We start from the raw sequence: 14,806 nt of genomic DNA, 5'->3' as shown, positions 1-14,806 counted from the left end.
CACAACCTCGCCTTTCCAACATGAGCATAACTTATTGTAAAACTGCATGGCAAAATAGTTCATATATAGATAGATAAACAAGATATATAGATATAGATCTAAGATGAACCTTCATCGTTAAGATCCCAGGAGTCTCCTCAATGCCAGTTATTCAATCACTCAGAGAGATTTATGATCAATGCACTATAATTAGTGGAAGTGCATTCATAAAAGCCCTACACATATTATTCATTTATGTTCTGTGTTGGTGTGTGTGGAGCTGCGTGTTGCTCCCCCTAGTGGTGGAAGTGACTGTTGAGACTGACATGTCTCATTAAAGGTGTGTTGAACCATTGTAATGAGGCGCTGGTTCACAAAGGGCCGACATGAGAACTTGTATTCATTCATCTACACATGTTACCCTTTTTAGGATAAAACCATCTCGATGACATGTATACAAGAGACAGGTCAAATCCCACATACAATGTATAAATGTAAATCATATGGTATGAGAATCACTAAAAAACATTTCGCGATATACATTCACATTTATTCATTTTTACTCTGTTGGCTGAATCCCATTGCATATCTAATGTAGACATGTAGCTGTAGATGTTAGATGCCTTTCTTGATTAGAAATGTCATCTCATTCCCATTTGACTATAAATGTCACTCAGATCAAGTGCGGTTTTAATCCTGCAGATGATAAAACGATTGTTAGGCTCATGAATAAAAAGTTTGTTTCAGAGTTGTGAGCCTATACAGCCGTCTCTCGCTTTGTGCCGCTCTCTCTGCCACCCTTCTGGTGTACCTTGAAAGGGAAACATAATGCTGCCTCACGCGATTACAGCGTCGGCACCACTTTACTCCCCACCTCCACGTGTTTAGCTACTGGACTGTGTTTTGATCAGTCTGACAAGTAGAATAATGTGGCGTGAGGCAGGTAAAGTTCCTCATAGGTTGACACAAACAGCCTCTCAAGCATTCAGCAGTCATTTTTTTCCAGTTTCTTTGGTACTGGTCCATTAACGCCAAGAACATCACGAACATCCTTGACCTCGATAGCTTCTTCCTGAGGGTTAAGGCATTTTTTTACCAACCTTTTTACTGCAAGTCTCTTCCATATAAAAGAAAACACACAGACAGAGTTTCACTTCAGTACATAACAATATTACCACTTGTTTTGTCAGTGTCTCACATTCATGTATATGAATCCCAGACTCTATCACTAAGAGTATGGGACATAACGCTTCACACAATATCATTTATAAATGTATGGAATCTAAGGTATTTTATCATTTATTTGTTTTAATTATTTAATAAAGTCTCATTCAGTGCAATTTTCTCAGTCACAATCGGTCACTGGCCTCTGTTTCTTGCAAAGCTGTATCTAAACTGTACGCCATATTGTTTGAATGTACACAGCAACGGGATGTGTTTTCAAGAGTCCAATGCGCACAATCCCTTTGCAGCATAACTGAGAGAGTCTGTGTCTCAGTTGTGCTGTTGTCAATATGTGCTCTGAAAGTTATCAATATGTATTTACACAAATGTCATCATGACAAATTCCTGTACATTTATAACTTTGGTTATTCGAAGAACATTGATCGCTTTTTTTTCACAGGATGATGAGGTGAGATTGCTTTTGTTTTGTTGTGCAGGTTCCATATAGCTTCAGGACTTCTTCTTGATAACATCAAGGCCTCAGGTGACTCTGACACCACAGATAAAGATCAGAGCAAAAACAAAGATCAAGAAGCTAAATGCTAAATGATGCTGTTGTGTAACACAATAGACAAGAGGACAACAAACCGTGTGTTTTAAAAGTTTAGTAAACTGGACTCCACTTGTCTATTTATGTACGTTGAATGCATTTTAAAACCATTACCGTTGTTGGAATGACTGGTTTAATTTGGCTTAAATCGATCTACAAATATGTCATTATGTTTGCACTTCATGTGCTTTATGTAACAAAATTGCATTATCAACACATGTGAGAAACTCTGATGAGATACAAGTTGATCATGAGGGATAACGCATACATTTGTATATATATATACAGTATATATATATATATATATATATATATATAGTAAAAACAATTCTGGCAAAGTTACATATGTGATTCCTATCTTTGTTTTGCTGTAGGCCTTTCTGACCTTTCTGAAGTTTGACCTCGTAATCAGATTAAGACACCATCGTGATTGCTGTTGTCTGACAACAGTGCAGTCCACTTTCAAGGCTCTGTGGATCAAATGGTGATAACAAGGCCAAAAGGGCAATGCCTGTAAATAGAAAAACTCTGGTCCTTGAGCAAAACAAAATATCCTCTGTAGCTACTATTTCTTGGTAAATCCTAAAAAGCTAACAATAATTATAAAAACGAATGGGTTTAATATCTTGTCAGTAGGGATTATCAGATTATCAATATCAAGCTCCACCCAACTCATACAAATACAATACAACTCTGTTTGTATAACTTTTGTCAAAAATACATTGAAGGGAAGACCAGACATCGGCTAGGACTGCTCATTCAGATTTTGGTAGTGTCTATAATGCTCATTACTTGTGTGGAGGGATAGTAATTGCAGTCATTACAGCTCAGTTGCTCCCACTCATGGTCATGTACCTCTGGCCTGTAAGAGTGAATTAAAGTTCAGTGTCCTGACTGATAACAGGAAGAGAGAGTTCTCGGTGCAAACACTTTCCTGGAGAGCCGATTGAGTCTTAAATCTGAAGCTAACTGTTTTCTGCACCCACATTATAGATCAGTTCACCAATCATGCACACATGTTCTAAACTTATTTACTCATAATAACTAATAACTTAAATCAAGGAGTCTGTTACCCCAGTGCATGTTGGGAGTTGTTTTTCTTCTACGCCTACCTCAACAATCAACAAAATACCAAATGATTAAGAATACCCAAAATATGAAAATTAGAGAAAATTATGCAAAACCTAGAATATTTAAATTGAAGTTTAATTGAGGCCAATTGAACAAACAGCAACTTAAGACCAAACTAATTATAACTGATATAAGGTTAGCCTACACAGACACACAAGGGGCAGAAATAAACAATTAACTCTATGATACAAATTAACTTCAAACAATCAAAAGATTCAAAGTGTTTATAAAAACGAATCTAAATATCAAACAAAAACAACAAACCTAAATAATTAGATTTCATTTAATTAGATTTAATGTCAGGCTCCCCTCTGGCACGCCCAATTGGTCTCTTCCATTTGCTGCTGTCTTAGTATAAGAAGCCATTCTAATTGGTGCTTGATATTTTGGCCAAAGTCAATGACAGAATGTAACTCAAATGCTTGCACTCAAATTGGTAAACAAACTTTCAATAAACAAGTGTATTTGGGGCGCTTGGTAGGTCATCTGGTAGAGCGGGCACCCCAAAAAGGCTAAGTCCCAACTGCAGCGGCCTGCTACACAATCAGGATATAAAAAGACAACTGAAGGACAGATTACTGAAACCGAAACCTAAGGTATGTATCTCTAATATATTGTTGAAATTGCAGTAGCGAAAGTAAGCAAAAATGAGCAAAACAAAGTCAATGCATTCCACAACAGCTGCCTCCGCATATTCCTTAATATCTACTGGCCTAACACGATCTCCAACCAACACCACATAGCCAAAAAAATGAAGGCATGGAGATTCTGTTTGCTTGGACATATACCGAGGATGCCACCAGAACTAATCCCCAAAGTCAGGGTGCCCTCAGACGGACACCAACAGGGAGACAAAATAGGGGCAGACTAAAAGCCAACGGTTAATGCTGAGCTGGGAGATGGATCTCTCACGGGATCGGGCCTAAGCTGGGGCCAAAGTCAGCTGCCAGAGGCAGAAGAAGATTGTTGCAGCATTATGAACCACCTGTGATGAAGTAAGTAAGTAAAATAATTGAAGAAATAAATAACAAACAAGGTGGCAATGAAAAGCAAACAAGACAAATAACAAATAAGGAAAATACTTTCAAGTCCATCTGGACTTTAGTGAGTGTAAGTATGAACTTGTACTTTGACATCCATCCTTCCGTTCCCCCAATTTGACCAAAAATCCAATGTCACCTGCCTCCAGTGTGCTGGAAATTAATTGAACATGATTTATTTAGCTTTGAGTCATATGGACACTTGATACCTGACTTGAGTGAGAAACTATCCACCAGCATTCTGCACCTGTTTTCACTCCGATTACTCCTCTAATGTCCCTGACACCTGAATCCAGAGGGCTTTAAGGTGCGACACACCTGACAGAAGAGACGTTTGTGCTGAGCTGGAGATTTACTGGCAATCTGGTTTAAGTGCCACACTCAAGGGCATGATGGTCAGGAATACGACATGGGATTTTGACTCTCAGGTTTCCAATCTATTTTGATGAGCAGAGTGATAAATTGCTGTTGTGTTGGTTCATTTGTAAATGCATTATTTGTAATATGAAGAATGGGCAACAAGGCTGCATGCATGGGCAGATATTCACAGCTTAATTGGTCCGTCTGTCTGGTTACTTATAAAACACAAGTGTGTTTGATGGCCAACTGAGGATGAATGTATCATATGAAGCGAGGAAGTGTGTTTACTGATTGCTGACAAACTGACATGTCTGGTTACTAAAAAAAAACTTGGATGATGAAAGGAATATTATTTTTATTATTAACATCAATACCTACAAAATCCTTTTATTAAACCTGCTTTGTCGTCAGTCTGTTTCCTGCCACTGGAGAGTAGAAAATGTATCCAACGTGACTTTGAGGACAGATTTGACAAGCTCTGCTTGTATTATCATTGGATTTTGTGTTTGCGTTTGACAGAGATATCCTAAATGTGCTAATTAGAGTTACAAATGACATTGCTCAGGTTCAAGCTAAATGCTTTGAGCACAGGCGCACTGATCAGGGTTCATCCCCACGTCTGTCATCTATATTTTTTACCTTTACTGCTCTTTGATCTTTTCTGGTCTACAACCTATTATTAGTCTGTCCCATCATCCACCCAGATGAGAAAACAACACTTCAGCAGACTCTGACAGCTGGATGATGTTTGGAGAAAACAGAGGAGTATGTCTGCACATCTGTCAAAAACTCACATAAAACCATCAACGTGAAATTAAGCTTTTCCAGACAAGTCTTGTAGAGCAGATATGTTGAATTTTGAGTCAGAAAACTAGACTTCTGTCCATAGCCAGCAGGAGGTTAGCTTAGCTTAGCATGAACACCTAGCCTAACATTTTTCTTTTATCGAAACTTATATCAAACCAAATGTAAAAATGTCAAGTTGTGGTTAAACGGGGGGTTTGTGTTGCAGTGGAAGATATTGCATCATACACCAGACCTAACTTTTGAAGCGCTTGTAGGTTGATTTTTTTAACCTTTGGACAAAGCAAGGCTAGCTATGTATATGGTGGAACATTTTTGTTAGTCAAGAAACAGCCCAGCACATAACCATGTCAAACAACTATTTGATTGTTTGGTGTACCGATTAAAAAAACTAGATAAAACATGTTGATGAGTTACAGGGTAGCTTTCCCCGGTGCCTCTATGCTTTATGCTAAGCTAGGGTAATTAGCTCTTGCTACGGGCACAGTGAGAGTGGTATCAACCTACTCATCTGCTTCTCAAAATGACAAATTATTCATTACATTTCCAGATAGTCAGAGGGAATAATTAGTTTTTAGTTTATAATTCTTGTTGCAGATAATTGGGCTTAAGTGCTTCAGTTGTGTGTGCTTTACTTGACGTAGTTTTACTGCATCTCTGAGAGTTAAAAACAACATTTCTGGACAAACTGCTTCAAATCTGATTGCCGTGACTATCATACAGTAAGTGGACGAAGTCATGATTTGCTGCATTCATTTAAATGTATAGCTTAACTTAAACTACTACATAGTAATGATATTTGTCGTGCAGGTCACACTAACTATTTCTTATCCAGCAGAGTTAAAGGAGTTGTGTAAGCAGCAGTTCGTATAAGCCACCCTGCCTGGACTGCAGTTCACACTCAGATAATGAGAATATATTGAGTGTGTGTCTGAGCCTGAAAAGCTCCTTGTAAAGTGAACCTGTGAGCCATTCATTATTCATCATGATCAAGCGTTGCCATGACTCTCTGTCTACTTGGAAGGACTTTAAGAGTTTGGCACGACTCCTTGTAAGTGTTCGTTTCGGCTGCCAAGTGTTTGTGTGATGAAAAAAAAAGACATCGGACTCAGAAGTCCATGCAGAGAACATCGGTCCAACTGCTATCTCATAGCAAATTTAAAGACAATACAAGAGGGATGATGTTTTTGGCAAGCTTTGATAATGTGTTTAACTGAGATTTTTCACAGCAAGCATTGGGGGGTTGTTGCAGAATAGAAAGTGTCATAGCTGGATTTCTGCTGAAAAATGTACTTCATCAAATCTTGAAATATCAAATATGGCTTGATGGATCTTTAACCATTAGTTATACCATATTACAAAAAGGTAAAAATACAACTTTTTCCAAGGTATTCACTTTTACTAAATGTATGACTATAATCACAGCTGTGGATACAAAAAAAAAGACACTGTGTGTAAGGCAAGACTATAAATGCTAAGATAACATTAAATGCCATTTTGATAATTGTAATGGTAAAATGAATAACAGCTCCCATGACAATGCTGAAGCGACATTTAACATTTGTCTCGTCTGTCTCCAGGAAGGTTATGAAAGAGTGTAGCAGGCTGACTTCAATAAAGACGTACCCCAGTGATTAATGTTGCATTTTTCATTAAGCTGGGGGGCTCGCAACAGATGGAATATAACAAAAATATACCTTCGGTCACTACAGCTATGCTGGCTGCGGTGTAAGGCTGTACATAGGCACAGCAGTCTTACAAGTAATAAATCAAATGTATTAGTGTGGTGCTTCGAGCAAAATTGGAAACATCAACATGCTAACATGCTCACAATGATAATGTCAACACGCTGATATTCAGCAGGTATACTATTTACCATCGTCAATCAGCTCACCAATTACCACAAAACCACATAAGGACATGTTAAACATGTAGTAACATATTCATCCTACATACATAATGATGAATTTTTACCAACAAGAAACACATTTTTAACACAAAGCAACTAAATGAGCGGTGCTTGTGGGCATAGTGGTGCTAACAATTTAGCTGCTTCTTGCTACCTGCACACACAACATGTCACGTCTTCATGAAAGCAAGGCTCATATTTTAACAGTATATATCTTAACATTGTATCACTGTACGACTAAAACTCGCCGAGAAAAAACTTCCATGGTGAAGTGAAGCAATTATATCTGGACTTTGATGTTTTGTGATCAAAAGTGGTGTTCGAGGGCAAATCAGAGCTTCTAATGGCCACACAATGTCTCCGGATAATTTCTGAGCCAATTCCAGCCAAATGTATCCATTTGCACTCTGCCTCCTGCAGCATCGAACAGCCTATCCTCGGCCACCCATGTGAAAAAAAGGTTTGTGTCTCCATCTGGTGGATGATCCGGCATACTGCACTCATGCTAAAGGCATTGGGCTTCAATACAGGCCTGAGCTGGTCAAATAGACAAATGGTTGTCTTAAAATGGGAACTGACTAACTGATTTTTAAAACAAAGACAAAAACAGTTGTATTTAGATGGAATTAATACCTATGGTGACATATAACTGAAATTAAGAGTTTTACAGTTACCCGAGAAAATTTCAATTGTACCCAAATGGCCAATTTTAAGATTCCGCCTTAACATGCCTTACTAAGTAAAACCTTACCAACTTTGCTATGCCTCACTTTGTTAGCATCCGTCTGTGCACAGGTAATGTTCAGATGTTGTGATACAGTTTCAGTCACTGCCTGGTCGATGGGAAGCTTTAAAAAGAAGAGCGCACACATCTGCGTTTTGCTCAGTGTGAGGCCTGACAAAGACTCCCAGCTGCTCAAAAGAACTTCTATCCAACAACAAAGTTGGCGATGTTCAGTTGACTTGCAGTTGAACAGCTGGTCTTTGTGTACATTGTTACTGATCCAGATCTTTGTAAAATATGCAGTGTAAGGAGTTTTATACAAGTGATGTATTTTTGTCTGACATTAGCAGGAAGCTAAAAAACATCAAAAACTAAATCATCTACCTCATCTAGGGGCTGTTTTGTCTTTTAGTAATAGGATAGCGTAACTTGTGGTGGGTTTGATCTTAACATGATGTATCAGTTTCACAACTGAAGATTTCACTTGGCTCTTTTGTGATGCAATTTCAGGCTTTTCCATTTCCTTTTGGTTTTCAGTGGCTATAAAACCAGTCATCCTTCTCCCCTGCCTTTGGCAGGTGCAGCATTTACTCCAGATCCCATTTATAATCTCACTTTACCCTCCCCAAACACAATGAAGCACATCCCGATATTTCTCACTCTCATCTCGTTGCCCTAATTTTCCTCTTTGTCCTCTGTTGTTTCCCTCACTCTGACTCTGAAGAAGCAGGGTGGCCCTTTTTAGCTTGTTCACCAGGGTGTCTTCATGTGCCTTATCAGACGCTTTCCAGAATTCAACCGACCCAGCACTTTTAGCATCGTTTAAACAGTGAGAACGAGCCAGTCTAGAGACTGAAAACATATTTCCAAAAGGAAAAGACAATACACAATGATTGTTCCTGCGACTCTCAATAATGTTGACTACTCAAGACAAATCATTATGAAAGTGAATGGTTTTAAAAACTTAAACTTGTAGACAGAGCATTTGTACACATATTCATGGTCCCTTGAGGACAAACCATAGATACTTAAGTGATGCTCTGACTTAAAAAAATACCATGAGGTTTATATTTTTTTAAATGAAATATTTCAATTTCACTAAAAAAGAAAAATTTAGCTTTTGGATGAATTGCCATAAAATCTGGTAGAAACACTTATAGCGCCAAGAGAATGAACCCTAAAGACTTTGGTGATCTCTTGACTTTTCTTCTTTTCAGTTTTGAGTTGAAATTTCCCAACAAATATTGGATAGATTGCCATGAAATTTGGTAAGATTGTCAAATCTCTTTAGGTCCATTGCACAGCTTTAGTAAAAGGACAAATCCACCAGGTTTCCAGCTGTGTGTGTGTGGAGGATTATCAGAAGAATTCACGAATAGTTCAACATTTTGGGAAGTGAGTTGGTCGAAATAAAAATCGACCTGCTCTAAAATTATGTCTTGTTTGTGGTCAGACTATTTCTATTTAGTGCGGTCTGCGCCAGTTCTTTCATCAAACTAAATCCTTAAGCAAACAAACCCCCCCCCAGACACACTCTTACAACATAGTTTGTATAGTATACAGTTAATCATTTCAGTGCAGAGTTAAACACCCTCTGCACCAGTTTAATGTGGACTTGATTTGAAAAGACTCCAGACATGACAACAACCAGACCTAAAACACAGTACTTATCACTCCTGGTAAGATTTAAGATGATGGTGTGTCTTTTGTATTCTTGTGGGTATAGGTTCGGAATAAGCTATATTAAGTAAGAGTGTTTTAAGTATTAAGAGTGTTTGCTGTAGCTTGCAGAAGTAACATAACCAACACTGACAAATGTGAGATTTAAGTAAAAGTAGGTTTGATGATCCAGCATGTTTGATATCAAATTAAATGTAGACATTTATCATTATAACTGTTTATAATTTCTGCAGGCAGACAGTCCCATTTTAATTGCTGCCATTTTTGTCACTGGCATTGGTGGGACATTTCAATATGGATTCTGTGCATCTGTGATGACTTCCCCCTCTGCTGTAAGTAAAATACAAAAAATAAATCATGGTAAACTGTCAAGAACGGTCTTAATACAGCTATAAAGACGACTCAAAACACTTGATACAGGACATTATGTTTGCATGACTAAAATGAAACCATGAATGTGATTATTGCAGTTTATAAAGGAGCTGGTGAACCAAACATGTCTACAGAGATACAGTGTCTCCTTGGACCAGTGGCAGGTCTCTCTCATCTGGTCCTTCACCGTGTCCATTTTCTGCATCGGGGGGTTAGGGGGGTCACTGGTGTCCGGTCAGCTTATCTCAAAATTTGGCAGGTCATTGGAAATGAACAGAAAAGTCAACAAACTTAGGTTTTAGCTTTTGTTTTGGCCTCAGGGTTTAACAGAGTCTCTGTGTTCCTGTCCCACAGAAAGCAAACCCTTTTGTTTAGCAATTTTGTGGCTATAACTGGAGCTGTGTTGATGCTCTTGAGCCAAAGAGCCATGTCTTTTGAGATGATCATTGTGGGACGATTTCTCTATGGCATCAATTCAGGTGAACCTATATATTTTTCTTTTAATCCTTTGATTTCTCTGTCACAGTATCTTTACATTACTCAAAATGTATGATTCCCTATTGTACGCCTTTAGGAGTCAATCTTGCAGCTCACACCATGTACATTATTGAATGCGCCCCCAAGAACCTGCGAGGGATGTTGGGCGTGACCCCCGCTACCTTCCTCTCCTTGGGGAAGTTCAGTGGTCAGCTGCTGGGGATCAGGTGAGGTGGCCGGCGTCATGGATACTGTAAGTCAAGTAAGGGGGTTGGGTGGTCGGTTCAAATGACAGCTCACATGTCTCATAAAGACCCATTGTGTGTTCTCTGTAGGGGAGCGACATGGATGAAATCTTGTGTGCTGCAATACAACACATTTGCAAGCTCTTAAGAAAACACTTAAAGAATGTCTGTTTTGGGAAAATAAAAGTATTCGCATGTTGACATTAATAATATAAGTTATAAGGATATTGTTGATTGACATAAAGCTTGCCTGCTCACCCACTGCAACATTACTTGGCATGGAAGTCACCCCATAAAACATTGAGACGAAATGTCTGACCAGAGTTGATTGTCAACCATATTGACCAAACATTCAACATATATTTAGCATTTTAGCCACAGACCGTCCACCACTTTGATCCAGACTGGATAACTTCTGCGATTAGCTAACTTTCCTTATCCAGCACTGTCACCAGTTCCACATTTTGTATTTGATTTTAACCCTTCCCAACTTTGTATTTGATGGTAATTAACACAATTGTAGTATGCTACACTAAGTATCAGGGACAGTTTGGAGAGCAGGACAGGTAGGAAGGACCCAAATGCAGACTCAGAGACATGTAGGTACAATGAAGACGCTTTAACAACACAAAAAGTCTTACAGGCTCAGAATCCAAAAAGGTACCCAAAACTCCATACAGCAACAAAAGACAACCCGACAAATAGCAAAGGAGCTGGGCTGGTAGTGAGTGACTAATGGGGAAGTGGAAACAGGTGAGCAGGAGGTCTGGTGACTGCAGGTCTAACGAGGGACAGGTGAAACTCATCCGGAAGGGGCAGACAATCAAAGCTGGTGGGAAAACACACAAAGGCAGGAAGTGAATTGATCTGAAACAACAGGAGATGAGTAACAAAATAAAACAGCAAACACGAATAATGACAAAACCTCAGAGCAGGGACACTAAGATGGTGAACATTGTGAACATTATACCTACTAATTATCATCATGTTAGCATTGTCATTGTTAGCAGGTTAGCATGCTGATGTTGCATTTAGTTCTAACAACCACATACCACAACATAGAGCCACTAGCGTGATTGTGTTGTTTACAACTTGGGTCTTATTTTCAAGGTTTTGAGAGCATCATTGCAACAAGTTATAACACTGTAATAACCACTTATTTTCCGTAATTTTACTGTGTTCCCAGATCTCACTAGTTAATAGGCCGTACAATGTTAATATTATTGATCGGAACGATGGACTGAAAACTGCTGAAATACGACCCAGGAAGTACTAAAAAAGACAAAATGCTTAACCAGTTAGGGTTTGTGTGCACGTCATTGTATTGCACTGTGATAGCTCAATTGTTGCATGATGACATTGCCCTTGCAGTGAGTTGCTTGGTACACGGGAGAGGTGGCCCTGGCTGCTTGCATTCAATGGTATTGCAGCGTTACTCCAGCTCGCCACCCTGCCCTTCCTGCCAGAGTCTCCCAGCTTTCTGCTGCTGAACAGAGGGGACCGCCTGGCCTGCGAGAAAGGTGTGAGACAGCATTTTTGGCAGAAATAATGGTCTGGAGAGTCATCATCACTTTAATCTTTGTTGTCACCCTTCCCCTAGCTCTAAGGAAGCTGTGGGGCAAAATTGACTACAGCGGGGCTGTGGAGGAGATGTTGGAGGAGAAGGCTGCCTTGCAGAGCGTTCGCAGCCACTCAGTGATGGAGCTGATTCAGAACCAAACCCTCCGCTGGCAGGTCCTCACCATCATCGTTCTCTTTGTCACAATTCAGCTCTGTGGCATCAGCAGCGTGAGTGAACACTGTTTTGCACAAGATTAGTAAAATGTTAAATACAGTACGTTCCTTTGCATCGTCTGAAATTTCAGCCCTTTTTAGGTAATGTAGAATTAATGATCCGCATAATCCCTGTATTTCCCAAACATGAGAGCTATTACTTGCATTGTTAAAGTAAAGTTGAGGCTTTCAGTCTGTGTTAGTACACAGCTGTGTTATTTAGACAGAGCTGTAGATATAACATTATGGCAGAATATACATGTAGGACTGAATGGGACCATGTTGAGGCTGTAAACCCAAATAGTTCTTTTAGAGTATTTGTACACATTAAAGGCCAAAAAGATTTGACAGGAAGGTCGACATTTAGAGAGAGAGTTAGATAAGATGAAACGTATAACTCTCATGTCAGTCCGTTAAATATGAGGCTAAACCCAAAAGCCGTTTAGCTTAGCACACAATGACTGGAAAGTTTACACAGCGAAACCGTTTGCTTGGCTCCATCTCAACGTAACAAAATCCACCAACCAGCACCTCTAAAGCTCACTCAACCAAAAGTGAAATGTCAAAAGGACAATTTGCTACATAAACAACTGTAAAACACTGAATGTGCCTTTTTTTTTGGTCGTTTGTATTTGTAAAGAGTGAATTACCTTAGCAGGATGGTACACTTCCAGCTGTTTTCTCCTGTTTCTGGTCTTTGTGCTAAGCTAACCTCCTTGCTGTAGTTGTAGCTACATATTATTTATGTGCAGATACGGGAGTGGAATCAATCCTCTCACCTAAAAAAAACCTTCAAACAAAAAAAGACTTTCAGTTTTCATCAGATGATTTACAGTCAAACCAAAAAATACGGGGACTAAGCTCAAGTTGGAATTAATGCTTAATTTTCCACGAAAGCCCCACTTTCCCATTCAAAGCAGACCAGACTTTTAAATGAGGATATTTACTTTAAATAATAGAAACATGACAACACCCCATTACCCGCCTCTCACTGCCCCCTGCACTGAAACCTGTTGTACATGTTTAAATAAAAAGAAAAACTAGGAATGTGTACGTATACATTTCAATATTTAAGGGGCTTTCAAATAGACATGTGATTTGGTTCTTATTCAAATACATCTCTCCAGGTGTACTTTTATTCTTTTGATGTGTTTCGTGGGGCAGGAATCCCAGAACACCATTTACGTTACGCCAACATGGGAATAGGGCTGTGTGAGCTGGCCACCTCTGCAGTCTGTGTAAGTCTCATTTATTTACATCTATGACCATCAGTGCATTTTGAGTATAATATCCCTTTGACATGTTGACATAGATTTCCTGTCTTTCTACTATTTCTTTTTGTGATTTAGGAAAACAATTATGAAAGAAAAACCTTTCCTCTTCTCTCAAAGATGTCTCCATCTGTGATACCTGTCCCAATGTATAGTTAGAGCTCCCCTCTGTGGTTAAATGCTGTAAATGTCCTTCGATATTGCAGTTCATGATTGTCGAGAATACAGGCAAGAAGGTCCTGCTGTTAAGAGGATACATGGGAATGTCTGTAACACTGATCCTCCTCACCGTCACTCTGAACCTGCAAGTGAGTCACCACTGTTAGCAGCATTTATTTCTGCATATTTTGATGGTTAAAAGATGACGAGTGATGACTGACAACAACTCAAATAACCCATAAACTCAAGCAAGCCAACTTTTCATTTTCTTCAGAGTCAGTTTTCCTGGATGCCGTACTGCAGCATGGTCCTCATTTTCTTGTTTATTTTCTTTTTTGCCGGGGGACCCGGTATGTTTGTCACTCAATATCTTATTTATCAACCATTTCAGTATTCAACAAATGATTGCATCTAGTGTATACATCTCTCCTGTGTTCTTGACCCCCAGCTGGAATATCACCTCCTCTTCCATCAGAAATGTTAACTCAGTCGTTCAAATCGGCTGGAAACACCTTGGCCTGCATTATAAACTGGACGCTCATGTTTTTGATGGGGATACTTTTCCCTTTCTTAGTGGTTAGCACATTATTATCTACATGAACTAGAGGCCAGTAGACACAAGTATTCATGATCATTCAGGTGAAATCAGAATGAAATGCTTCACTCAAACTGATTCCTAAATGTCCCCAAACATGCTTTCTTTCCAGGAGAATCTGCAATACTTTTGTTTTCTCATATTCCTGTTTTTCTGCGTCACCTGTGCGCTGTACGTGAAGTTTAACGTCCCCGAGACCAAGAATCTGACAGCGCTGGAGATCGCTGTGGAGTTTCAGAGGATGCACAGCAAATCTGGAGGAGAGAGATCGCAGAGCAAAATCTCCACTGAACAGAAACTGGACGGAAACCGAACAGACGACACTAAACTGTGATCATTTTTCGCCTGGTCATAAAGTGTCAAAGGGCAAACATTTAGCTTGAAGAGGTCACGTTATATCACAAAGAGACGATTTAAATTCAAATACAAGATACAACTCATGTAGTTTAATCATATAATTACAGTCAATTTTATAAAGTCAGCTATGTGAACAATGCAGCACGACATTAATAA

At 39.2% G+C, this 14,806-nt stretch overlaps 1 protein-coding gene across 1 annotated transcript; it reads left to right on the top strand.

The window, feature by feature from the left end:
* Nucleotides 1–9,715: 9,715 nt before the first annotated feature.
* slc2a11l (solute carrier family 2 member 11, like) lies at nt 9,716–14,627 on the top strand (the record flags this gene model as incomplete). The annotated part of the gene is made up of 11 exons (XM_079179282.1): nt 9,716–9,733; nt 9,872–10,032; nt 10,128–10,252; nt 10,348–10,477; nt 11,867–12,015; nt 12,096–12,283; nt 13,396–13,506; nt 13,746–13,847; nt 13,973–14,048; nt 14,147–14,274; nt 14,406–14,627. 11 exons carry the CDS (start codon nt 9,716–9,718, stop codon nt 14,625–14,627), a joined length of 1,410 nt encoding a protein of 469 aa, XP_079035408.1.
* Nucleotides 14,628–14,806: the final 179 nt, after the last annotated feature.

This window comes from Pholis gunnellus, assembly GCF_910591455.1.
Source record: "Pholis gunnellus genome assembly, chromosome: 18".
Classification (NCBI taxonomy): domain Eukaryota; kingdom Metazoa; phylum Chordata; class Actinopteri; order Perciformes; family Pholidae; genus Pholis; species Pholis gunnellus.
Note: the sequence above shows the minus strand (reverse complement) of the source record. Positions and strands in the feature narration are given on the sequence as shown.